Source organism: Symphodus melops, assembly GCF_947650265.1.
Source record: "Symphodus melops genome assembly, chromosome: 14".
Taxonomy (NCBI): Eukaryota; Metazoa; Chordata; class Actinopteri; order Labriformes; family Labridae; genus Symphodus; species Symphodus melops.
Genome location: NC_136704.1, coordinates 15,117,422 through 15,145,383, shown reverse-complemented (window position 1 = coordinate 15,145,383; position 27,962 = coordinate 15,117,422). Strand labels below are relative to the sequence as shown.

The 27,962-nt window shown below is 39.9% G+C and overlaps 1 protein-coding gene and 1 long non-coding RNA gene across 5 annotated transcripts in view; one reads left to right on the top strand and one right to left on the bottom strand.

Annotated features, from left to right (window-relative positions):
• Window positions 1–552: 552 nt before the first annotated feature.
• LOC306835223 overlaps window positions 553–27,962 on the bottom strand; it is a 98,740-nt gene continuing 71,330 nt past the window's right edge. Inside the window, exons 3-8 of one of the 3 annotated variants that reach the window (XR_013780593.1) lie at window positions 18,166–18,252; window positions 16,734–16,804; window positions 16,253–16,473; window positions 14,683–15,013; window positions 13,700–13,744; window positions 12,832–12,904 (exon numbers count right to left, since the gene is read on the bottom strand). This is a non-coding gene — a long non-coding RNA (uncharacterized lncRNA). Of the gene's footprint in view, window positions 595–10,921; window positions 11,016–12,831; window positions 12,905–13,699; window positions 13,745–14,682; window positions 15,014–16,252; window positions 16,474–16,733; window positions 16,805–18,165; window positions 18,253–27,962 lie in introns of those variants that run through there. The other 2 variants (XR_013780591.1, XR_013780592.1) reach the window with 2 other exon arrangements.
• On the top strand, window positions 4,758–12,035 carry socs6a (suppressor of cytokine signaling 6a). Of its 2 annotated transcripts, none has more exons than XM_079361652.1 (3): window positions 4,758–5,192; window positions 5,838–5,907; window positions 6,880–12,035. In XM_079361652.1, the coding sequence occupies exon 3, from the start codon at window positions 7,006–7,008 to the stop codon at window positions 8,623–8,625; it is 1,620 nt and encodes a 539-aa protein (XP_079217778.1). In that variant the 5' UTR covers window positions 4,758–5,192; window positions 5,838–5,907; window positions 6,880–7,005; the 3' UTR covers window positions 8,626–12,035. The 2 variants fall into 2 exon arrangements, with proteins under 2 accessions (XP_079217778.1, XP_079217777.1); XM_079361651.1 differs by having other exon boundaries at window positions 4,758–5,375.

Here is a 27,962-nt window from a genome sequence, read left to right as displayed (position 1 = left end):
AGCACACCGTATTTTTAACTGTCACCTACATTCTTTGAAGACTTTGAGGAGCATAGAAGAAAAATTACAATATGTGCTTCACTGTTTCACTTCCCTACATGTAGACTCCTAGGTACTTCCTGAACCACTAATGAATACTCTTGTTACATCTTCAGTCATTTTTATTTCAGTCTTTAGTTTAATGTCGACTAGAGTAACTCATATCTGTGATTATTGTCCAGAGACTTTAATATCACATTTACTGAACTTTGAACCAAAGAATCAAACCTAAAATGCTGTATTATATTATGGGCGCACCACTATACATTGAATATAGAATTGTATGATACTGTCATCTCCTTTGTTGAGATGTACAATATTTGCTGGTAAGCTTCACACATTGAGCTACATTGAAAACAAGCTTGAACATTTGTTGTCTAAAGTTTCCCATAGGCTCCAATAAACCTGAGTTTTTATAAATGTTGACATTCTGCAGGTGTACAATGAAAACAGTGAGACATTTCACATCCAAACAGCCAAGGAGGTTTTCTTTACCTGGTGGAGAATTTTTTTTTTGCCAGAGGTCAGACCAGAGCTTCTCAGGAGCTGTTGAGTCTGCAGTAAAGGTAAAAACATCACTGTTTGACAACCGCTGTGTGTCTGGGATCATTTTATAGCATATGGCTGTTGAAAGAACTTCCCTGTCAATGAATGCAACATGGGCTAAGGTGTATGTCATCCATACCTGGATCTGTGACCATCACACATGAGGAAGACTATATTTTTCTCCCATGTATTTCCAGATGTCCTGCAGATTTCAATTATCCATTTATTAATATTCCCTGTAAACATCTTTGTAGCTCCATTCCCACACATTTTTTTATTCCCTTTTTAATTGCATGTCTTCTCTTATTAAAGGATTGTTTTACATTTCAAATCATATGTAAAATCTGCCATTTATTTTATATCAGGTTGAATTAGTCATATATCAGAAATCACCTCAGGCTGATAGTTAATGTACGCCTGATCTCAGAGTTGAAATCATGCCAAATGAAATTGAAGCCAGATTTACTCTGTATCCAAGACCCTGATTATTATTTTTAAAGGACCTCCACGGCATTTTTTATCAATTTTTTTGACCCTGTCCTTGATGATATCTCAAAATCCAGCACTCCATTTTCAAAAACTAAAAAAAAGGTAGGTTAAAATGTTCAGTCATAATTATAATGAGGATCTGCTTTAATTGCACAATAAAGAAAAGAGCAGGAGGGAGATGTAGATAAGGACAACAAAAACTGAGGAAAAAATATATTGAACTGCTAACTAGTGAAAAAAAGTGTCCTTTGAAAATGAAGCACTCAAACTGCAATATATTATTTTTGAGGGACATTTAAAGGACTCTTCTGCTCTCCAAAACAATACAGGGAAAATACATCACCCTTTCACAATTCTAACCTCCTTTTCTGTCATTTTTTCATTCGGCATATTTAAGGACTTCATAAGTGGCTGTGAAAGGACATGTAAGCTGGAGTTAACCGAATCACTTGCAGTGTAAAGCGATCACCAAAAAAGACACTTCCTTTTGCCCTCAAGCCAAAAACAAGATTAGTTAAGCTCCTTAGTCATAAAGTTATTGTAGAGGTTCAAAACACAGAACCTCATATGGTAACAACAAAATGGAAGGGGATACTCAAGAATGAATTGACGTGAATTCAAAAATAGTGTTGACTGATACATAAGCATAGGCAATTAATTAATTGTTTTAAGCAGGCATCCATTCGTACTGAGCTCCAGTCTTTATACTGTAGCTTAGTCATAGTACATTATGTGTGGGCAGCTGGTAACAGTAATTAAGCCCCATGTTTGAAGATGTGTTATATAAGAGGCTGAAAGGCAAAGAGATGATCTGACTCAGAAATGTGTCTCTTGTTGGTTTTTAAATTTAGTCAAAATAACACAAAAAAGTGAGGTAGAGGGAGCACACGTACCCAAATTAAGTGGGGAAATCTAAAGTGGGTGGCCTGAGAATGCTTGGGACCCCAAAAATCTGAGTGGCCACCCAGGGTACAAAACTGCAATCGCAAACTATCGTGATAACAAAGTCATAATCTGAACCGTGAGGGTGGGAACCTTTGTGTTAATAGATTTATTAGACAGTTCAGTTGTTTGGCTACGAGTTCACATTTGGCTCCTTTGTGTTACCATTGAATTTACTGTAGGGTAAGCCTGTACTAGAATGAACCATTCATATGAAGCTTAATGTCACTAGTTACGATATACATTAGGAGAGACACACCAGAATATGATTAGCAAGTCTGTTGACAAGACACGCTTTATAGCAACACAAGGATCTGTTCTGCTGTCGACTGTGACAACCTGAGCAATCTTTGCTGTTTTATTGTTAATTTAAGAGCCTGTTTTTGTGCTGGCCACGCCCATTTGCATTACAAATCCAATATAGTTCAATGTGTTTTAATGCCCTCAGCATAAGCTTGCAGTGCTCTCAGTTGAAAACGGTTAAACTTTTGGAAGAGCACATAGCACGTCAAAGTCACTTCTGCCTTATCAACCAATCAAATCATAAAGGGACAGGACTTCTGACTTCATCTTTGTCAACAACAAAGGCTGAGGAGACCCTATTCTGACTCGTCTTTTTGAGGGTAAAAAAGCTGCTTGTGATGGGACAGCAGGATTTATTTACATCGTACTACAACTAACAGTCATTACAGAGGGAAGTAGAAGTTAACTCTTGTAACCCAGCAACAATAGGAGATGAAAACTGAGGTTGTGGGCGCAGCCAGTACAAAAAATAAATAAATAAAAACTGTCTGTGGCGCTTCATGTTTATTTGGTTAGCTGAAAGGGTGACACAGCCAAACCCTACTGCACAGACTCTGGCTCCAAATGACATCATAAGTGAAAGATGACAGCACCCGTTAGAGGGGTATTTTGGCTTCAATTTTGTACAGCTGAAGGAGATGGAGAAGCATTGTCCAGGCTAAGGAAGGACCATGCCAAATGGAAGAAATTGCAGGCATAGTGTCCAAATAATTTATGGCTGATGCAGCATTCATTTGAAATTGAGATGAAACAAAAGGAGCTTTCCCACATGTAGAGGTATCTCATTAAACAGTTTGGCCCACTCTGTGTGCGCAATATCCCATCCTGTCTTGAGATTCAAAGTTTTCAGCTGTGCTTATAATTAAACTATTTTGGAACTATTGATTTCGAGGGGTCTTTTAAAAGTTTTGCGCTTTGGTTTTAGAAACACCATGCAGATAGCTCATTCATATCAAACTATATGAAACTGTGCTTATAGAAAGTTTTAACAGCGTCCATTAGTAGCTGTTTAATTTGTTTATCCTGTCATAACACAACAGACTACTTTATAACCACAACTGAAATCTTGTTTTTGCTGTCTGGCAGCAAATATCAACCGCACTAAAGTTTGTTTGTCAGGTCTAAATTAGCTTGAAGAAGAACATGGCAACCTTGCTTCCCAGTGTCCTTGGTGCTATATCTTAGAGCTGCCCCTTTCTAACAGCCCTCCCCTCCTGTGCCAACACATCAAACTAAGGCAGCCTGATCAACCCTAATAGGGCCGGGTAATTAGAGTCTTTGCAAGAGCCTGTCTGCATGCAGTTGCCCTAAGCAGGTTGGCGAAGGACTTGACAGCGTGGAAAACACAATGTAATGTTCGTTATATGGACCAAATTAGCCTGGCAGTGGTAAACACAATCTTCTTTAAAACAATACTGACACTAATTAGGCAACCAATGTATCATTTTAGGGTGTGAGTTTAAGTTGTTGTATCAAATGCATGAAAATACTTGGAGAGCTAACTTGATGTCTTTGGAATACAAATGCGAAACACTTTACTGCTTAAAGGCCAAGCAACATTTAAGGGAGGCTCATCAGTTAATGTTTCTACAGTCATCTGATGTTCGTAGAAACCTGACCATTGCACTTGAGGAAAGTTAAATTCTGTCATTAAACTGTAATGCCTTTAGGAATACAAATTATGGGTAAACAAAACAGATTAATTATTTTAAATCTGTAGTTTCAGAGGCACATTTATGTACAATCTTTTCAGAATGACGTTAAGAATAAAAGATTGAAATCCATAAATTGAACACAGTTGGGAGTATGAATCAATCCTTCAGCAATGCCACAAGTGTCTCACTAGATCTCCATGCTACTTCTTATTAAACGACCAAATAACTTGGATCATGCATTTTAACACTATATGTAACAGTAGATCAACTCAACAAAGTTATCTTCACACATTTGTTCAAATTGCATGTCATCTGTGATGGGTTATGTTCTTATTGCTTTTATGTACCCTATCAGTGAATATGCAACTTTCCGCAAAACAACAACTCCCTGTTTTTTTCCTGTTAGGCAATTTATTTTTTTATCTTTTTTTTATTTTTTTACAATCTTGTGTTCTGTTCTGTAACAAGTAAAGTACAGTTTTTTAATCGATAAAAAGCCCATGTATTTTTCATTTTTAAGTTAGCGATTGGTTTTGAGTTTATTTATTTTTCTTCAGATTGAAAAAAAAAAAAAGTATTTTTAATGCAGAAGCTCCCTTAGTTGGTGTTGGGTATTTAGAAACCTCTTTCAACATGTATGAAAGCCGCCCAACCTCTGCACAAAACCACATCCTTTTTTGTTTGGCAACTCACCACGTCTCAGGAAATATGGTCAAAATGTTTTTCTTTCTCTCTATCTTAAAAGCATTTAGTGGTGGATTAGTTTAGGTAAATATTAGATGATCTGGATACAAATCCTTCATTTTAACTGCAGGTAGCCAATATTTTCCCACAACAAAATAACATGCTTCCATTAATTCAGATGTCTGAGGAAATGTTTTTTCTTTTCTTTTTTAATTGTTTGAGTGCAAATGTGTACAGGATTTCTCTTGTGATTTGGCTGCCTTTGCCACTGGGATGTACAAACATGCCGTAGCTGATGATGTGTGCGTCTGATTCGCTGCATCTGAATCTGCTCCCACAATTCAACAGGCAACAAAGGAAGAAAGAAAAGAGGCCGTGAGGCTACAAAGTGTTAGCCAACCTGGGGCAGAAAGATGTCACCTTATTGTGTCATTCTAGTCGGCAACATAAACCCGCACATTTAGAGAAGAGTCAGATCCACAGTAAGAGGCCCTTTGTGCTTTTATCTGGGCACGGAAGCTGACGAAAGGGAAGGTAATTTGCAATGTTTTTGGACAGAAAACGTTAACAAAGCTAGCTGACTGGCTGTAGGTAGTAAGCTAACATAGCTGGAGCTAACAATCGTAGAGGAGCGAGCACTTACATGAAGGTTTGCTACAAGACAAATGCCAACATCTGTGGGTTATATCATCCTGAAAGACAAGAAGAAGTGACCGGGTAAGAGGCAGTATTAAGCTGCAGTGCTTTTAAAAAAGGTTAAAACATTATATTTTGACTTTGAAAGTAGGTATGCTAACATACTAACATGGTTATTAGCTATGTGGTGTTAACATTCAAGCAAGCCAATAACTGCTGAAGTGGCCAGTTGATAAACATAAGACTTAAACTGCATATTATGGTTTTTATTTTTATATGTCAAACCTGTAGTTGGAGTAAATTAAATAGTCATTAACGTAAGAAGCGATGCTAAGCTAAATGCATGCCGTTGTGTCCGTAGGCCTTGCTAGGTCAAGACATGCTAACGTTGGCATTATTTATACACACTGTTTTGTTTTTAAGGGTTAATAAAGGTGTAGTTGGGAGGTATTGTCACGTGTTTCAGTAAAGTTTTGAACTCTTTAAACGAGCTTGCTGTGTCCTTTTTTTTTTTTTTTTCTTTTTTTCTTTTTTCTTTCTCAGCATCAAATGAAAAGTGTTGGAAGTGGAACTTGACCCATCCAACCGAGTCACCATTTTCCTGCACATAATGGTGAGTAATCACAATGCAGCTATCTTGATTAACATGCCGCTTTCTTTAGGAGCTTTAAGTGACACATGGCTCTAGATACTGCCTCATGTATTTTACCAGAGCTACCATATCACTGATGAAAAGGTAATTGTTGGTACTAGTTTGGTTCAATCATGTTATGCAGGTGTGTTTGCTGAACATTGGTACACAGACACTATGATTTCTGTTACTTGGCTCTGCAGGTCGCACATTGAACTTTAAATGAATAGTGTCCCGTTAAGATGCTGGTTTGAAGTCATAAGGCAGCCTGAAGTGTTCTCGTCTCTGTAGGGAGAATAGGTACTATACCCCTTCATTTATATACATCTACAACATGGTCGGTATTAAACTCGCATTAGAAATGGTTCAAGGAAAAATTAATGTGCATGTGCATGACAAAGGAAATATGACTCGCCTGTGGATTGATGGCCTCATGCAGCAGGTGAAACACAGGACTTATGGACCTTTTTGATTGATGTTAGATGGCCTTGCATTTTATAATAGTTGATGCCATCTCATTAAAACCTTTAATTCAGCTCATAACACTCAGTTGTGTCGTGAATAATTGTTTTTACAATAAGCGATAAATGCTTTTAGTCCTTTTTGATTAAAAAAGGGGGGGGGGGGGGGGGCTGATGTTTTTTTTCTTCTTTTGACCAAAGAAAAGAAGACATTTGAATTATTATACTTCAGGAAATTATGACTGTCTTTTCTCGTAATTTATTATGTTGATTAATAATTTATAGCAATGTAATTGTGACTTCAGAGTCTATATTCAGTCTCACTAGCTGGGGTCTGGGCGAGTTTGCTGCAATGTGCTCTGCTGTTAAATTATACTTTTTGTGTGTGCTGTGTGTTACTCTGCATTTTGCATCAATAATTTGCCTATAAATAACCCAATGCTATCAGGTATAAATGGATTATCTCTAATCTTATTTGTTTCTCTCTCCACAGGGTATGATGGCTCCACTGTATGCATGACTTGTTTGGTGTGGCCTGATGGGAGGACACTGCGGATAGTACTTTCATCGGGATACCTGGAAAGGCATCCCATGCCCCCGTTTTGGAGGGCCTGTCAGAATGAAGAAGATAAGCCTTAAGACCATCCGCAAGTCCCTCAGCATAAAGGGCAAAGAGGAGGGGGACTTTGTCATGCTCCAGCAGCCCTCGGTGACGACTGAGTTTTCGAAAGACGAGTCGCTTTTTGGGGGCTGCTACACCAAAGAGCTTTCAGGCTGTGACATCGGTGGAGAGGAGGACAAAGGGGGCCCGAATAAGGGGCGCTCAAAGAGTGAGGGCCTGATGGGATCACTCAAGAGGAGGCTGTCTGCCAAGCAGAAGGCAAAAGTGAAAGGCAGCTCTTCGGCCATCGGCTCAGCGGATGACGATGACACCTTCTCGTCCTCGTCCGTGCCCATCAGCTTCAATGAGGTGAAAGCCCAGAGACCCCTTAGATCTTCATCCCTGCGCGGTCACCATTACAGCCCCTCGCCATGGCCTCTTCGTCCAGTTAACTCTGATGAGGCGTGTATCAAGATGGAGGTAAAAGTTAAAGCCATGGTTCACTCCCCGAGCCCCAGTCCCAACTTAAACGTTGTCCGGAAAGAATTTCATGATTTCCAGATGGAAGGGCTCTTTCAAGACCAAGCAGAATCCTTAAAGAATCTCCAGCAGCCGCAAAACGGTGAGCTGCACCTAAATATAAATGAAAATGATGTGCCTGACGTGCTGGGGTTGACTCCCCAGGACTACATCCAGTACACAATGCCTTTAGATGAGGGAATGTATCCAGAAGGGTCCCACTCCTGCTGCTTGGACAGCTCCTCTCCCATGGAGGTGGGTACTGAAGCAGATAATGCGTCCCTTCACACCGACCAGGGACAGGAGGAGCATGAACTGGTTAGTGGGCTGCCTCCAGATCTCTTCATGGAAACCTCAGTTAATAGTCTTCTCATCGGCTCCGCCGGTCTGATGCTCCAAAGCTCGAGAGTAGAGGTTCCACCTCCGCTCTCTCCTCTCCTGCCGCCCATAACGAGTAACGGTAATTCGTTACTGATTCCCAGGACTTTTTCAGGGTTCAGCTCTTCAGACAGCCAGGTCGCCGAGAGGGTAAGACACCACCTCAACTTTGACCCCCATTCAGCTCCTGGGGTCAGTCGGGTGTACGACTCTGTCCAGAGCAGCGGGCCCATGGTTGTCACCAGTCTGACGGAGGAGCTGAAGAAGCTGGCGAGGCAGGGCTGGTACTGGGGCCCCATCACACGCTGGGAGGCGGAGGAGAAGCTGGTCAACTTGGCGGACGGCTCATTCCTCGTGAGGGACAGCTCAGACGACAGGTACCTGCTCAGTCTGAGTTTCAGGTCGCAGAACAAAACCCTGCACACCCGCATTGAACACTCCAACGGACGCTTCAGCTTCTATGAGCAGCCCGACGTGGAGGGGCACACGTCCATCGTCGACTTAATCGAACACTCTATCAAAGACTCAGAGAATGGAGCTTTTTGCTACTCCAGGTCTCGGTTACCAGGGTCTGCAACTTATCCCGTCAGACTAACCAACCCAGTGTCTCGGTTTATGCAAGTGCGCTCCCTGCAGTACCTTTGTCGCTTTGTCATCAGACAATACACAAGGATAGACCTGATCCAGAAACTGCCCTTGCCTAACAAGATGAAAGATTATCTGCAGGAGAAGCACTACTGAGGACCCAGAGATAAGGCAGTGGTAGCAATTTGCACTTTTGTGTTCAGTTCAGAGATTTAAACAAGGTTTACAGATAACCACAGTTTGGAGATGTTAGCTTCCGGTGGCTCTTGATTCGTGTCCAGGTGACTCTGTCACTGTTCAGTCCTCCATTCCACTGTTCTGGGTGTTTGTTTTTTTTTGTTTGTTTGTTTTGCTTGATGATTACAGTAGGCTCCACTTCTTCAAACCTTGTCCAATACATAGCTTCTGCAAAAACAAAGCAGAGGTTTACAGCCAAGTTTGCGTAGTTGCATACATCAAGTGCAGAAGTTAAAATTGGTTTGTGATGTATGGTGAAATGTAAACATCCAGATCTGCAATAAGAGCGGATTTCATATGGGGAAAAAAATGAATTTGAAATTCCATGGAATTGTTATCCACTAAATTGTAAATTTCAAATATGAGGTTGAAGGTTTGAAAAGTATTGACACAATGAAGTATTTGTATCTGATTCCCAGCTTTCTGCAGACTGACCGATTTTGATCATCTTTTGCTCTCAGTACTTGTCAACTTGTGCGTCGTAACCATCTTTTTAAGAACCATCAGATTCAAGTGAGAACTTAATTCTGAATGTATACTATGCAATTAGTCAAGTGGCAAGGCGAGACTTCATCGTATAACAAGTAGTGATCGGTATCCCGTGTTTTTCATCTTAACAAGATTTCCCACTAATTGGCACACCGGCTCTTCCTCAAGGAGGATTTGCATCAACCAGCTAACACTACAAATATGTATGTGCTTCGGTATGCTCAGGCCGGTTGGTTGTAATTTTAACATTCAATTGTATTTTGTTATAAAATTCCCTTTTTGAGTTTTTGAGGGTTTTCTAAATCCAAAACATTACTAACATTTTGTTGCAAAAGATGTTCAGAATGTGGCAGTTTGTGAGATGGTTTGGACGCTTTTTGGTCAGCGCTAGAAGAATAGCCTTCAACTATGTGGCTGCATGTAGCCATTATATATCATGCAAGCCTATAGGTACTTACAATGCTGGATTTGAATGTGCTGTTTGTTGAAACAGCATCACATTGATGTATACACCTCTTTGGAATATGTTAAATCTGTCTGCATTAGGAATGTTACAAAAACAACTGCACTGCAGCTCAGGCCTAACAGCGTGTCACTATCTGTAATGCTTGTATCTGCATGTAGTAAAGGCTTTAAGACTGTCATTTAAAGGCACTGTAGAGTTACTCTTGATGAGAGACGACGTCTGTGTAAAAATGATTGAACGATTTTGGCTGTTAAAGCGCAACTGAGCAAAAGGCTGTTTAATGCACAATTGCATTTACCTTAGGCATTTTATTAGAAAAGAAAATTAGCATTAAAAAAACAAACTCAATTCAATTGATTCCTATTTAATGTATGTAAAAATGGCCGATGTTGAGTCTATTAATGCCAGCAGTGAGCTGAAGCCAGATCGAAAATGGTGTGAGCTTTGGTGAAAGGACTCGGGGGGAGAGCGCGAGTTAAGTCGTCTTTGCCATCTTGGAGTGACGCCAGGGTTTCAGGAAATGACAAAAAGTTCCATCACAGCTGCTGCACGGCTGCACCATTTTTCTCTTATAGGTTTCAAGGACAGTTTTAGGAACGTAAAAGCATAGTTTGTTTTTTTTAACCATTGCTTATCACATTGTCCCCACAGAGCTGCACTACCCCTCAGATTGTCTCGACATGGCTGTATGTGCCAGAGTAAAGGGAAGAGCACACAGTATGCTACGCAAGTGCTTTATATGGATACAATGACAGGGAATTGTGTTTTTCACCTTATGAATGAGCATCGTTTTTGACATCAGTGTCCTTAAAACTATTTGAAAAATGGGCTCTCAGACAAGTTTGGTAGGTTGTTAGCAAATAGTTGTAGTTTTAGTGAGCAGGATGCGTCTGCGTCTGAGGAAGTTACCGTGAATCTAGCACAGCGAAAAATTAGATAGGAACCTTTGAACGGTGTTGCATGTTTAAAGACTTAGCATTTAAAAGCTTTGAGTTGTATAGGAATGAAGGATCTAGGTTGTGTGTGTTTGGCTGTGTAGAGGGATGTTTTTTTGTTTTTATTCTGTCACAAAACATTGGCTGGACATTCTTTTTCAAGAGATGTGTTTTTTCCTTTTAAAATCCTGATGTGAGTTTTTTTTTTGTGACATTTGCCATCTGGGGAATGGGGCTGTACAAAAAAGGAATGTACGCTTGTTTGAGGTTTCCATTGTATCTGCCTGAAGAACAGTTTCAGAAAGCATGAGAATTATTTAAAAAAAAACAAAAAAAACATTGACACCTTTTTGCACTTGAATATTCTCAGTTTGACATGCTTGGATCTTCTCCAGCCTCGAGTTGTCCTTCAGATGGCCCTTTAAAAAAAAAAAAAAAAAAAAGACATAGAAGTCACACATTGGTCCTTATGTGTTCATTCAGCTGTTTGGATAAACTGGTTTTGTTCGTCATGTCTGTGGGATATAAAGGGTAAGGCACCAGCATCAAATATCAAAGCCTCTGTTTATGCTCTCGGCTGTCAAGGAATGAGATCATGTCAAGAATGTGGATATGAATTTACTTTTGGGTGTGTGTGTATGTTTTTCAGTTGAAATGTGAAAGTGAAATTATAGTCTGATTTAATACAACTGTATTTGCATTTTAGTTTGCCATTTGTCATCCTAATTTGACGAGCAGCAACCAGTTGCATATGGTGTTGCTGCTGTGATGTTTTGAGATACATTATTTAGTTTATTCTATAGCATTATTGCCTTCAATGTTTGATTCCAGAGGTTGAGGCTTGTTGGGACTGCTGAAGCGTTTTGCATTAACAGCTGTAAAGCACTTAACAAGCTCTAACATGGTCTTTTTTTTTTTTTTTTTGTGCATCTCGGTGAGTGAAGGTGATTGTTTACATTATGTCTGGAAATGCCCCGCCCCCTCTCTTTGTTTCCCCTCTCTCACATGAACATCTTGGTACAATTTTGAATCTGTCTTTTATTTCATTTTGATGTGTTTTACACATTTGTGCTGCTCATGGATATGATTGCCTTTCTTGTATTTAACAATGGGGAAATAGAATGTCACCAATGCAGATGTATGTACACATAACGGCTTTGGTTATCATCTTGGGAGAGCAAAGCAGATTTGCAATTTGTTAACAACCGTAGTCGGTTGAAAGAGCATTAGTAGCTATTAGTAAACCCTCTGTAGAATAACCGGTTCACTCCAGTTTACATTTGGTTGTCAACTTTCCAAAGTAGATGGTCTTTTTGTATTTTTCTTTTTGGAAAAAAAATCAAGTGATTTTATTGCACACTTTGGATACAGTTCAAGAGTTTTTTTGTATCTGCCAATAATAAATTATAAATAAACTATATTCTAAAAAAAAAAAAAAACTTGGATGTTCTTTTATGAATGGCTTTCTTGCTGTCAATTGTTCCTTGCAGAGAGTCTGAGTCATGCTATAGCTCGGAGCTAGCGACACACTCGACATGAGCCTGATCATGCTTGAAGTTGTGTTAATAGATGAAATCATGGAGGTCTCAAAGACTTTCTTTCCACTGTGGAGTACAAATTGGCAGCTAATCCCAGAGCTCTGGTTGCCTAATTTACAAAGACAATCCAGGCGATCTTTAAATACAACCGAGTGAAGCGGAGACTCTGGGGAAAGATTAGAAGCCTTGCAACCATTCTCGCTTCAACTTCTCTTTAAGTCGACTCTGGAGAAACAGAGATCTTGCTCACTTAGGGGGAGGGGGGGAGATAATCATGTCAGGTTTTGGACTTTGGACTGGATCTACTGCAACATGGTCCTGCATGATGATGAGGAGGAAGGCTTTGTTAACTGCTGTGTCTGACAGGCCTCTCCAGGCATCTGAGGTGAAGACGCAACTGTTTACTCCCTCTGCCTGGGTTCCGGATGATTTATTCATGGCACACACACTGGTGGTCACATGTCATAGGGAGTTGCCTCCATCATAAAAGGACCTCTCTCTGCCTTTCACTGTAACTTTTTTTATATATATATTTTTAAATTCCCAGCAATTCAAACAGCTTTTATTGCGAATTTAGCAGGAGGGCTTTAACTTCGCTAAGAGAGTGCAACTTGTCATGAAGTGACACGGCGTCTCAGCAGGTTTGGGTTTGTAGGCAAACATTGTGCTGCTCACTTACCTACTCATACTCAGGATGTTGCCTACTTTCCCAGAGTGCTTTTCTTGTCTTTGAAGTAAGCCTGTCAGTCCACAATATGTCAAATCGGTTGCTGCTTCAGCAAACATTGAAATGATTTTCGTGAAAATATCAGAGAAAGAAATTGCATCATTTGTTATCCTGTCAGTTTAAGTCATTAACAATGAATCAGCATGAAATGTGATAACACAGGTTTGCCTGGTGTACTATAATCTGGGCCTCAGGCAACATTTTGGACCATCGCCCATTTGCCTATTTTCCTGTGTCTTTGTCAACAGCGTAATACTACATCAAACACAGTCTTGGGTTCATTTGGCAGTTTGATTTAAACAAGGTGCAATGAGAAAAAGGGATAAAAGAGAGCATTTTATTTCAATATAATAGGAATTACGCTAAAAGATTTAATTCCAAGGCTCAAATTATACTTATAGGCTACATCAAACATTTAACTAATGCTAGCATACACGTAGCTGACATTAGCACAAGAGCAAGATATGTGAACACAGCTATCCTGGCCCATGTAAGGATGTGCTACAAGTAGTCCATTAAGCTTTTTCTTAAATTAACAAGTTTTATTTTGAGTCGTTTGAGTAACAAAAGAGTCATGACAAGTTGTGGCTTGAAAAGGTTGTAGCAGGGCTAATGAAATGAGAAACACCTAACAAATACTTGCCCATGAGCCCCAGAAGGATCTCACATAGCATCTCTGCAGGTTTTATAGTCTTTCTACTCTCTATATAAAGTAAGCACATTTGCCTGAATGGGTTTATAAGCTATTTTAGGAGTTGCTGATGAAGGAAAATTGTGGGCTTGCTAGCTGTTGCCATAATTTTTCAGTTTGCACTAAACTCAGCTAACAGGCACCTACCTCATGGCCTTCAGACCTGAAAGAGTCATCAATCTTCTCAACCTCCTGTTAGCAAAAAGCCAAATGGTAAATTCCCCCCTAAATACACAGTGATTTTTGATGACAGTTTTTATAGCACCATAGTAACAAGCTGGGAACACAACTTTGCCATATTATCACATTTTAAACAGATATGAAGAAATCCTTGCAAAGTGTTACTACTTAACACATCTGGATGTAACAATATGATTCATTCAGTCCTATTCTAAGCTACCTCGAGAATGTGTCCGTAGTCTCATGTAGCTCTGTTTTTATTAGCTATTTGCTTTGTCAGAAACAGGACTTATTCTTATCAAACCAAAATCAATATTTTGTACAAAAAAAAGATTTATTGGCAACAATGTGATATTCAAATATTGCACATACACAAAGAAGTATGCTGTATATATATATATATATATATACCAAAATGCATATACCCGTTATATGCATTTTGCGTATATCAGTGTTCATATTATTTGCATGACTTTGGACAAGCATGTTCTTTTTGAGTCCTTAAAGAATTAGGCTAAGAAGAATTATGTTATGTTAAAAATATACACAAAAATATCGGTATGGTACTGTATTGTAAGTAGTCAAGGTAGATAAGAAGTAAAGATGAAAGGGGTAAATAAATATTATTTATTTGTGTCTGCACACAAACTTAATGCCACACCTTCTTAAGTCAGTGCCCTATAAGGACAAATCAATCAGAAATGTCTGGACACACCCCTCATTCTCTTTAAATGTGTCTACTTTTCTTCTTCAGTTCACTAGCTAGATGCTAACATTGTCCTTCTGCTGTTTGGTGCAGGGCAGAGCATGGCTTAAGAGCTTACTCAATAAAGTCATTTGTCTGCAGTGTCAAAAGAATAGACAGTCATCCAAAACTGTAACAGTGTTTTAAGCAAATAATTAAAAAAATATACTTACATTGTAGCTAAATAGCCTACTGTACATCTCACCTGCTTGTTGAAGTTTATCGAGGAATAGCAGATTCCAGGCTTGGTCTTCAGTATTTTCTCTGTCATGGGACTGTATTTAATTATCATTGGGATCATGCATTTTGGCTGTAAATCTTTATCCAAAAGCATGAAGAGTCAAAGACAGTGTTTGCATTCCTTTCAGTGCATAATGTCCTCACAAAAGTGCTCATTTGTGAGCAAATTTCTTCTCAGTGTGGCTCTTAGTTTGAAACTGTTTACTCTGGAGAATCCATCCGTCACATGTCTGCTGTCTCAGATTGATGATCCATTTCTGCCATCTGGTGCGCTGCGTGGTGCACCCATTTTTCACCTACAAACAGGGATGATGTTGACAGCTTGAATTAGCCAGCAAACATATATATCGCTTTAAATTGTCATGCCAGGAAAACATCGGTGGGTCTAGCTGGTAATGACAAAGCCGAGGTTACCTGCTGGCAACAGATGTCTTTCAGCCCAGAGTGAAAGGTTCAGCTCTATTAATGCTTGTGATCCCGTGCCAGCAGTATCCACGCACCACCGGGACCCTCTCTTTCTCCATCTATCATGCATTAGACGCCTCTGAACCCCAATTAGCCCAGTTAGAGAGGGGACTACCTTAATCATTACCAGATCCCCTCTGAAACAACTACTCATCATGGCATTTCGGCGTGATCATCCTTCACAGTGTCTTATATTTCTTTGGAGTGCATATTTGTTGATGTTTGGTTTTGGTAGCTACCAGTTTGGGTCTCACACTGTCAGGCTTTATGCGATTAGATCAAAATGCCTTTCATCATGGTGCTCCTCCAAAAAGCTAAATATCTCTCCCACACCAAGTGAAGATAGAATTTACCAAACAAAGTGGATCAAACTGTGAACACAGAGATGGCAGCCTTAGTTACTCTTTAAGGGAGAGAGGAAGTGCTACACGATTCTTAAAGAGGGAGCATGCTTAATGACCAGAAATGGCCGATCCAGATGGCCCCAGCTCCAGGGTAGCAGCGTAGAAAAAGCCGGCCAGTTTGATATGAGATTGATAATCTTTCAAGAAAATCACTCTTTTTGTGAGGGTCACATTCTTCAAATTTGATATGAAGTCTTTGCATTTTTCAATCTATAATTCTGTTAGTTTTTTATACTGTTTGAAAGCAGGAGAAAGGCTTAATGAACTACAGCTACCTATAACCTTTGAGAAAGACGTTTATTTGCAACAAGTATAGGCACACAGTCATTGAATAACAATGTGCAGAAATAATGTGTTTATATGCATACGTGGATGTGCAGACTGAAAGCTGAGGGGAGTCGTAAGACGGTAATAATTATGTCATTTAAAAGAATGACATCTGGAGCTCAGGCGCCACCGAGTTACAAAGAGTTCCCACCTCCTTTCCTCCTTTGCCCCCTGTGACAGTGACAATCAACTCCCATCCCCCAACAATCTGCCCATTCCTCACGAGGGAGCGAGGTGTGAGTGGCTGCGGTGTGAAGGTGGTTCGAAGAGGGGGGAGGAGGGTGAACAGGTGGCGGCCATAAGGAAATGGATGGGGAGTGTTTTGAATAGGAAACTTGCCTCCATTCCTCACGGAGTACCTGGGAGTCTGCCCTTCAACGGTGGTCCAAGAGGCACAGCGAGGACAGGGAGAGATGAAATGAGAACAGGTGTTGGTTTGTCGTTTTGCAAGCAATGGAGTTCCCCCTGTAGATCTGCCAATGCACAGGCCAATAGAACAGTGCAGACCACACCTTCTCAATAGGAACGCCCCCCTGCTGCTTGATGCTCTCAAAGATCCTCTTGTTGTATCAAAACAAAAAGATGCACAAAAAACACACACATTTGAGACAGACGTTTTAGAACCTGTGATTATTTTTTGACAGCTGCAAATGGAAATTTTCTTTTCATATTATCCAACCTATCAATCAAACCATTTTTAAACATAGGTCCAAAATTCCAACATAAGGTTTCCCATCACACCAAACAAAAATAGTCTAAATTTAGTTTATTTTTTTTACATTGTATTACCGGTACTCAAAGGGACACAAATGTACCTCACCATGAGCAGACACTAGGCAACAGCGGCAATGAAAAACTTCCTTTGAACAGGCAGAAACCTCAAGGACCAGGCTGATTGGTAGACATCCAAGGTTGGGTTAGCGGAGAAAGTCAGAGAAGAGAAATGTAAGGGATAGACAAACAACAGCAAAAATCCAACTAAAAAGAAGACTATTGAAAGTATGTCATAATACAAATTCTCCCAGGAGGAACCGCCACATGCACGGAAGCAGGCTCTTTAGTGACAGCTATTGCGATAAAAGAGAGCATAAACCCCTGGGGAAGTCACAAAGTTAGCAATATGAATACAACAACAAGACATGCAGCCTGGAAGGAAAAGAACAATGCGTAATTAATGACATACCTGGCTTCAATCTGTTTTTGGTCAAGGGCCAAACTGCTTTCATTTTGTACTTTGATTGAACCACAGTTACACTCACTCTTTGAACTTCCGTTGTCCCACAAGTGCTTTCTCATCCAAGATGTTGCATTGTAATTAACAGCCCCACCTCTGAGCGGGCATTACTCGGCAGCCCCCCGCCCACCCTCTTCTACGGCCATATCCTGCTACTTTCTCTTACAGTGGGTGAATGTTTTTGGCCACAAAAGCTCAGGGTGTTTTCAGCCTCTGGTGCAGTGAGCCTAGTCCCACACCTCTGGTGAGACACCTGTCTGCCATACAGGAAGCATGGTGATGTGCTTTGTGACTTCCTAATTGTTCCTCAGCCCATTGTAGCTGCAAGAGAGGTATCCTAATTGTCTCTGTGAATGCTGCCTTCCATTCTCTATATAATAACATTGCCAGACAATTAAACCGGAGCTGTAATTTCTCCTCCTGGATATGATATTTTCTCCGTTTAAATGGTTATCCATCATTTTTACTCTATGTGACAGATAGGCTCTTGGATTTTGCCTCTTTAGTCACAGCCTCAGGATGGCTGCATTCAGTCAAATCACTGAGATTTGTGCTAATTGTGTTGCTATACATCACTGGCTGATATTCCTAAAAAAATAATACAGAATCAGCTTTGTTTTAAGGGCTTAGCAACTTAATTCATGATTGTTTTTTATATTCAAAACACATTTCCAGTTATCGCCTTCTCATAATTGCCCAAATGTTTTTATATTTTTGTCAGACAATAGATTTTTCTGCCATAATGGTGTAATTTCCTACTGTCTCGTGTCTCATCTAAACTTACTGAGGGTGGGAATATTCAACAACTTCTTTATCTTTACCTCTCTAAAATGCATAGTAATAGTGATGAACATTTAAAGTTCACGTATAATACTCATTTTCTACAAGTTTAAATAATTCACAGAGGCCCCCAAATGCAAATCCACTCTGATCATGTATTTTATCATGCCTAGGCTGTTACTGTTATATCTTGAAATGCAAGTGTTACACTGCTACACCAACCACAGCTACAACATACCTCAAGCCTGCTTCTTTTGGCCCAGTGAGCCCAACCAGTGGTGATCCCCTCCGCCAGCTTGCGTTTTCCTCTTTGATGTCCGTTCAGCTAGTGTGCAAAACAAAAATCCCCCAGGGTGTCAACATAAAAAAAAAAAAAAACTGTTCATCTGATCTTCGTTTTCCTCTTCCAACGCCTTGCATCTCGGCGTCCATTCCATTCAATCCCGTGCCTATACGCTCCTTCGCAGGTGCTGCTAATCAAGGTTACCAAGACAGAGCCACCACACCACCCCCAGGTGTGATATCAGTCCTGACCCTGTATCTCTGCCTACCAAAACACACCCATGGCTGAAGACCCGAAAGAGACTCCCCTCAAGCATTATCATAACACAAGTAAGCTGTGTTCGACCACGCCCCCGTGGAAGGGCTTGAGTGGCTTGGTTGTCTTGCATCAAACAACATTGCTTATGGTGAGAAGGCAGAATCAGAGGGCAGAACAAACATCTATGTGTGGGAGTGTCACCCACCTGTGAGAAGTCTTACTTCCCCTTGTGATGTCACAAGGGGAAAATCTCCAAACATGTTCTTGAGCAAACATGTTCTCAGAAATGGAACAGGCAAAAGATGGAGAGGATGGAGTTTTTCTTATTTTTGGGGGTGCTTGTAGACAGGATAGGGTCACATATTAATGTTTGAAAACCATGGTAAAGTGTATTTTGCAGAATATTGTGACCTTTAAAGAAATTAATGATATAAATCCGGTGCTTTGTTTCTACAGCTCATACTTTTTTAATCTCTATGGGAAATTCTGGTTTACACACGCATGCATAAACAGGACCTGTGGAGTGGAGAGATGTCAGACTTCAGCTGCTACACACAGCTATGCAGGGAGTGCTGTCTGTGTCTGGCTCAAGGGCACCTTGGCAATTCTCTGTAAATTACCTGGCACCCTTCCAACTACCAGATCAACTTCCATATTTTAATCTGCACCAGGACATGAACCAGCAGCTCTCCGGTTCCTAACTCAAGTCCCCTTAGCTACTGCCACTCTCAAATTCGTGGTACAGAGTGATATACTGTTGATATACTGTACTGCTGCAGATTTTTTGAAGTCTCAGCTGGTAGAATATTATCAATTGTGGGTGATCTTGGTCCTTTTTTGGCATCCTACTTTTCTTCCTTAGCCACCATTGAGTAAAAGTTACAATGTTATTCTGTGAAACTGAATGTTCTGTATGTGGCAAAGAATTGGTGACTGGAATCGATTAACTTTAATAACTTTGGTGATGGTCTTCATTTCTGCTACAAGGCTTGACATTTTTGTTTTACATTTGGCAATCATGGTTGATTATAAGATGGGTTTTGGGTGCACGTTATTGTGAATATTAAGATATAATGAAAACAAAGCCACATTATACACATTATATAGAGTTTTTTTTTTTTTTTTTTAAGGATTATTTTTGGCCTTTTTGCCTTTATTGATGGGACAGATAGAGTTGGAAAGGGGGAGAGAGTGGGGAGAGACATGCGGGAAGGTGGCCACAGGCCGGACGCGAGCCCGGGCCGCCCGCGCGAGGAGCAGGGCCTCGCAACATGGTACGCGCGCAGTCGCTGCCGCTGAGCTATCTGCGCCCCCCACATTATATAGAGTTTGTATAAATATTTGCTGCGCTAGCACTTAAAATATAGGGTTTATCGTCAGTGTACACAGTTTTCTTACCTCTGATGGTGAAGATCAGAGGAGCAGCTTCTACCTCTAACATTGATGTAAATCTAAACCAGCACACACAGGGAGCTGGCTTGAAAGTGGGGCCTGGAGGGGAGTCTTTTAAAATCAGATCCAAACTGAAGGAATTGTGAGCAATGTTGGCCAGTGCTTACAACTTGTAGATACACTTTGTCTCCTCACCAGCGGATTTCCTGTTATGTTTGGTTATTGAGCAGAACTGTGATTCCTGATATGTACGTTGCAAGAAAGGAAGGTGTCAGAGAACATTTTTGACTTTGCTCTTTTGTGCACTCATTTTGTGAAGTGAAACCCTATTTTATTATGTGCATGATATGCTAACCATGACTCAGTCTTTTTTTTTAAGCCGGGCTATCTCAATCTCCTCATGTTATATCAACTAATCTTTCTGACGTTGTCTTCATGCAGCCATTTATTGAGTCCATCCGTCTGTCAGTCCTTCCCTGCCTCTCTGAGCTCCCTGCAGCCATGTAGACTCTGCTTGAAATCCTTCAATCCCATTAGGCTGTAGAAGTATTTCTTTGCCCAATGTCTGACAATTCAAAAAAATCTTGTCCTGAATCTGTCCTTTTCTTTTTTCTACAACAAACGTAATGGCAAAAAAAAGGGCCAGTCCTTTAAATACACCTAGAGGTGCAAAATGTATGGCATAATAAATAAAAAAGTTATTCATAATTCATAATTAGGGGTTTAATGGGTGACTCCCAGTCCTGTAATACAGTGCTCCTTGAATAGTTTCCAGTTTGTAAATAATGTAATGCAGTCTTAATGAGTCAAAGTGGCCACTGGCCATGCAATAGTAATGAAGGCTGGGAGCGGGCACGGGCCGAACTGCGATAATTCTGTTTGAAGAAGACAGTCAAATATCCACAGCTGTCATTAGACACATCTGCAGGGATAAAAGAACGTGTTCCTTTTTATTTATTCATCTCAAAAACTGTCAAGTGCTCTACAGACTTGGTTTATTTAACGTCAGTGTACAAATGAAGGGAAAATGCTTTGAGTCGGGGAACACTTTCTGATTGCAAGCTTGCAGAATTTTAATTTGATTGCACTAATGTGCAAAAAGAAAAAAGTAATCTCTCTTTGTTTCGAGGGGATTTATGACTCAGTACAAACTTAAATTAAAATACACAAAGGACACATTCTGATAGCAAATAGCTGGAGTTTTTTTTTCACTTAATATTGTTATCTTTAGAAGCACTTCATCTCTCTTTGCTCAGGTCTCAAAGGTCAGGGCAGCCTCTTGAATCAGAATCAAAAGACACTAAACGTTGCACTGATTGAGCATGATGAGGGAAAAAAGAGCTTTCCTGAAAGGAGTGTCTCTGAGTCTTAAGAGCCTAAGGAGACATGAAGTGGTCTTTGTGGCATGTGATGTAATGTCTTTGTAGAAAAAAAAGAAAAACACACAACAACAACTAAAAGACACAAAGAAAAAGCACATTTGCAACCATTTGGCTTCTTAAGCATCTTAACCACATGAAAGACATCTAAACGTGTCAGCTTGACTAAGAAGCTTTAGCCTGTGTATGTCTGCTCCTCCTACTGAAGTGTGCCATTCAATTTTAAGTAATAAAATCCTTCCAAATCCCCTGGAGGGAAAACAGCAGCTTAAGTAAGGTTAATGTTCACTCTGTCTGCTTCCTGTGCTCTGTGCAAGATTATACTGGAGGATGTGAATCATGTCTATGTAACAAGCTGTGAGCTACAAGGGTTTGATGAAAAGGGACAGCAGGTCCTGACCTATATGCACTTTATGTCAAATTGCAACTCCAGCCACTGAGCTTTAACTTTGATAGGTGCAATTTGTTTTCATTTTATCTGTTTGCATTTATGTATCTGAGAATTTCCAGTCACTGATGGGGTGAATAGATATTAAAAGGCTTTGTAAAGAATTCTTTTTTGTTGTCAACAACAACAACAAAAACATGTTTGCAGAATAGTCTTTGTAAAATTGCATTTTGTTATTGCAGCTGTAATTCTGAAAGGGTACAATGGCACCGGCAACGTCAGGATTATTGCATTATCCAATGTGACCCATAGATGTCCTTGTTCAGCAACTCATCCTGCTCTGATTCTGTTCTAAAAATAAGTTGCCTCTGTTGAGGAGAATAAAATACAGAGAGTATATCTTTCTTTATGTATAACACATTATACTGACATAGATCACATAGATAAAGACGAGAGATACATGCTTCTATTTTTCTTTAGACAGGTCTTATTTTATATTAATTTAACTTTATTAATCCCGAAAGGGAAATTCTGGTTCACATTCTGTTATTGTTGAGACATGCATCTCACACACAAACAGGCCTGAATCACACTTATGCACAAGCAGGACCTGTGGACATGCATTAATGGAGAGATGTAATAGTGGCTGCCACCACTGGAAGCGCCCCCCCCCCCCTGAGCTGGTGGGGTTTCGGTGCCTTGCTCAATGGCAACCTCAGCAATGCTCGAGAAGTTTCTCTCTTGTCTTTCCCTTAAAGTTTTAAATAAGATACAGAGGTAAACTATGTGGAAGCTGCAGCAGTGCAGACTTTTCTCCTCTGTAGCCTCCACAAAGGTTTCTGTGGTTCAACATCTAAGACACGACTCGATCCAAGAAGGAAGAAGAAGGCAATGTCACACTCACACATTCAGATTCACATACTTAAAAAAAAAAACAATAAAAAGGAAATAGAAAGTCAGTAATAATCCCTAGTTTCTAGAAGAATCAACTCAGACTGCCCATAAGACATTTGACTTACTGGTTTGATTACCTTTCATGATTATTCATGAGTCTCTCCGCAGCTCAGCTGAGTACTTTTAGGGCCTTTTAGTGGAATGCTTTCTCGTCAGATCTAAACTTTGTGATAGTCTTATTAAGTCTGAATTATGTCTTTAAAGTTCAAACTAAATTCAAAAGCCATAGACAGTTACTTGAATTGCCAAAAAAATCATTATTTAAAATCTGCTTTATTAAAGCCAAACAAAAAATACTTTTGAAATCCCAACCTGCCTAGTATACAACAACCTGCATGGCATCATCATTGCAGGTGTTTTTGTTTATTCCAGAAGTAAAGAAATCATTTTTCATCCTTATATGCGCACTTTTTTATAAATATGAAGCATCTGTCAGGGCTAAAATGTCTGTAAACTCAAATTTGCAAGAGTAAATATGCAGCATATAAGGCTTTTGGATCTTTGAATCACAAAGGTAAAAAGACTGTCAGCTCTGGTGCTGCAGCGCCTAGATCTTAACGAGTGAGCAGACAAGAGGAATGTGGAGCAGACGTGGGTGGTATTTAAAACTACATATAAATAAATAAAAGGTGAAAATAAATAAATAAATCCTACCTACATCAGTGAGCTGATAGCTATCTCTTGCGAGATCTATCCAAATAGAGCAAACGGAGGACAAGCTGCTTAATTTAGCTGGTTTAGCCTTGAATCGTCCTGCAGTGAGAGATTGTTATTCATGACATGTTTAAGTGTTTTTAACCTGGTTGACTTATCACTGCATTGAGTGAGACTGCACTTGTGACTCATACAGGGGAATGTTTATGAACATCTTTTCCACATCATGCAAAGAAAATAAGGTTTCACCTTCATAAGCATTTGAGTTTCTGTTCTTTTATCACTTAAAGAATGGATACCATGAATGAAAGCCATTAAAGGGCACTTTTTGGCTTATTATTCAAAATGAGCCTTCAAAAAGCGTAAAATTACCCCAGGAGTCAGGATTTACAAAGCTATTGCCTGCCACTCCTTCAAAGGAAGGAAAGAGCCTTTTCATTGTTCGTTTTGCAGCAGTTACAGAGATTTCCTCTGAGAAGAAGCAGCTAACATAACCTAGTATTCTCCTGTACACTTCAAGTGCATGTACAGTTCTGAAAGGCTGTAGTTACAAGGGATGGGAGAAAAAAATAACATCCCTCTCAGCACAGAGAAGAGAGGAGGATTTATATGAACAAAGTTCCCACTGACACAATACAGACCTGCAAATAACTTCAAAATGCCTTAAGTCTAATCTTAGATAGAAATCCAGCTGCTCCAATGAAGCTGCTTGGTGGTTGACAGTGACTGACTACTAAGGTAAACACCCCAGCTAAGTGAATTCTGGTAGAATTTGTAAAAACAAAACAAGAAAAAAAAAGCTAAATTGAGTAACTAGGGAGAGAAAAAGCTCAAGTTTAAGTAAAACAAAAACATTACTCTGTCTTTTCATCCCCAATTTCCATCTTCCTCCCCTACTCACTCTGTCTTCCCCGTGTAGCGCCAACAGACGGGGTGGAGAATCTATCCAGTCTTGTCTGCCCTGATCTCTTTTCATCCACAATTATATGCCCCCCCCCCCAAACACCTTCCCCACAAGGATCCTACCTGTTTTGTGCACAGACTAGTCATTCCTAAATTGCAGTAGCTGTTGTCAGTAAAGCTGAACTAAGAATGAATCAAACTACAACATGTGCATTTAGGGTGTTGCTCAAGTGAAAAGGAAAAACACACATTCACACACCTACTGCACGTAGTCCCCATTATCACCTCTATGTGTTTTGGTTAACAAGTCCATAAGTTAACTGTTTGGGTTCACTTGGACTGCTTTTATCAGCACAGCAGGCAACTCACATTTACTCTTTATATGTAGTCTATATGCATGTGCAGCAGACAGACAAAGTTGATGTTGTGAGCTGGGGAAACATGGAAGACCATATGATAAGTACAAAAAAAAAAAAAAAAAAAAACCTCCAGTAATTGTAAATGTTGAAGTTTTCTGTAGTTAACTTGCTCAGAAGGTCCCCAGATATCAGAACACTTTGCACGTTTTGCTGTATTTATTTTAAGTCTCTTAACATCCTGAGAGCTATCATGAAAACACACTCAGACCAAAAAGAAATTTGAATGTAAAAGTGCATATATATTCAATTAAAAGCTGAAAATTGCGATGTTTCTGCTGCCCCTGGTGGCCTATTAGTCAATGTAGGTTTAAAGTCAAGTACAGAATTATATTGTTCATCTCCCACCCCTGCACTTAATACAACCATGCCAGTTAGATGATGGACTAACTTATCGTCTATTATCTGTGGTTGATACAGCTTCTGGAAGCAACCAAGAACTTCTCAGAGCGTTAAGTGTAGCCAGCGGTTTGAAATAAAAAAAACTCTCCTCCGCCAAGACTTCTTTTCTACCTGTTGACTTTGTTTACAGTCTGACAAGAAACTAGAGAAGTTATAATTAGAGTCGGAGTTGAGAGACTGTGTATGTGTAGAGGCCCTTTTGTACCCCACATGGACAGTTTTCCCGTACAGCTATTGCAAAGTTGTACTCCTGTATGTAATTTGTACAAATGTGTTTCATATTTTTGTTGATAGAGATAACAGAGACACAAATTGGGTAAGTGAGCAAGTTGACCTTTTTTAATCCAAAGTACAATCATTAAATCTATACTGATTAACATTATATTTAATTCCCTCGAAGTTTGTATTTCTTACATTGAATTGTATCCTTGTTCATGTTGTTTCTCTGTACTTTTTGGTCTATTTGTGACAGCCAGAGACGTGCCTGAGAGTTTCAGAAGAAAGCAGATGTGTAAAATATTGATCACACCACTCATTCCTGCCTGGTCAAACTGACAGCGCTACAAACATCCTTGGTCTCCTTTATATCTCCCATAGGGAACTTCTCTGTTCAGTTTCCCACTGGCTTACAGCAGGGCAGAATGCAGGGTCAGGAACAAGGCAGGGCTCATGGAGCTAGCAGCCATTCAAAGTCTGGTTGCTCAGGGACACTTCAGCAGCACTTGGGCTAGAGTGGAGCATGAACCTTGGATGTCAAGCCTAAGGACATTTCTCTTTTTTGCTGTGTCATTCTGCTACAGTGCTGACACAAAATGTATTGGGCATTGTTTAAATTACTGCATAACAGGGCTAAATTAAATATATGAATGATTACATTTTTTAAAGGGACTTTTTGGGGTCCAAAAATCTTTCACAGGCTCAACCAATTAATGGTTATGAAATCCAGGAGAACCAATCAGTTGCCATTTCTTTTTTAATGTTGCACGGTACGCTTCCTTGGTCCTGGCACGCTTGGAAAAGGTGTGCTTTGGTACAGGACACTTCATGAACGAGCACATGCATGGGTACACAATGTGGACAGCTTTCCATATTGACAAATCGGAGTGTTATGACTGGCCCCCTGCTTAATGATCACGTAAAAGGATGTATGTGTTGTATTACGATGTTACGTCCAAGAAATAACCGTGCTCAGGACCAGTCGGTCCTGGAACAGTGTGAGTGCAGGCCAGCGGGGGAATGGGGAGACGGGGACAATCACGCTAAAGGACAATCTGCGACAAATTCACCAAGCATGGCTGCGTAACATTAGAGGAGATAGATAAAAAGAGTAAAAACAATTAAATTAATGAGGGAAGGGAGAGATTGATAGAAATCTTAAAAGGAGAGATCACATAAAAGCAAGTCTATGAAAATGAGCTCATACAAATAATTGTTAGGAATAATGAATGCTTATGAATAATATATTGTTGATTGTAAGTTACTGCTAATGCTTAAGAGGCTAACATCGGGGTGTTAATATGAATCCATTTCTGAAAAATTCTGGTTCTGATGCTGTTTGACTTTCAAGTGATCAAGTGCTCCAGGAGCTCTGATGTACTTATACCTACTTCTTACTTCTAGTAACAAAACACTGCATTTTAAATAAAATGTGGATACCAGGAACTTCAGCTTTGACCAGTGACATGGACACACATAATTTACAATTCCAATAGTTATCTTTATAGTATATTCAACATTAAACTACAGGCTAAGGTGTGACACAAGCCATCCCCATGTAGAGGCTGTAGTCCTTTACTGCATGCCATGCCCCACTTTTTCCTCCCGTTACCAGTCTCGCTTCAGATGTCTTAACCATTAAAAAAACCCAAAAAACTAAATTAAATAAATAGTTTCCGAAGAGCAATGATAAACTGAGCTGTGCTTTTATGTGTTCAGGTGTGGTAATAGCAACCTGTAAAGGGAAAATAGATGAAAAATAATAAGCTGTAGTAGCCCTGCTGATTCTGGAATCTTCAGGGACTGTCACACAACTACTTCACTGTTCAGTAAGCTCATTAAACCATGAGGACCCTCATTCAGATTTGGAAAAACGCAAATTCAGGACAGAGGTATTTCAGACACGTGCACAAGCACGGGTACACAATGTGGACACCTTTCCTTAAAAAATATGTTGTGACATACTTATTGTGGATATTTATGTCTTTTTTTCCTTCTGGTTCATCTGTATTTGCTTCATTTTCCTTAATATCAATACACACAAGCTGTTAACATGGACACATTTTTAAATATGAAGATTGAATGTGTTATATAAGTTTTTTTCCCCCCAAAAAGCTGTTTAGTTCAATACAGTAGAAAAGCACCTCAAACAAAAGCAACCACTTTGTACCTCCCTCTTCCTTCCTGTTACTCATCTTTGTCACTAACAAACCCGCTAATCCTTTGACCTGTGCAAGAGCTACGTCAGTCTCTGTGCTGCAGGAATCCAAGGTATTCTCCACGGTACCAGCTGGTGCACCACTTGTGCCTGTTTGATCCTTTGGCAGACTACCCATCCTGTTTAAAGTGTATTTTTAGGATATTAGAAACATGTAGAAGGGATGTTGTTGCCTACAGTAATGTTGGGTAGATGTGTCATCTTGCTTCTGCTAGTTGTCATGTCATTTCTCATTACTTTCTTGCAGAACGTTTGTAGAGCCAAACACATGCTTTTCGGGGTCAAGGAAAGGACTTGCCTGGTCAAGCTGTGCTGTTTATTTACGTGTGGCACACACTATGTTTACACCTTAGTGGGTGACAAATATTAAGAAATTACAAGCTGTGTTTCCCCCCCCGTAATATTTAAGATTATCCTCTCACCTCACTTGAGGCTGGGTTATATAAAACCTGAGCTCAAGATGAGTGAAATAATTTTAGCAATGCTGGTAGTGTGACTAAAATAAGTTAAATACGCCTTTATCAAATGCACTCCTGAAAATTCCAAGAGCAGGAACTATCCCTGTTGGATTG

What these genes read in the sequence shown, in the direction of transcription:
- socs6a (XM_079361652.1), top strand. Translation starts at nt 7,006, where the DNA reads ATGAAGAAGATAAGCCTTAAGACCATCCGCAAGTCCCTCAGCATAAAG.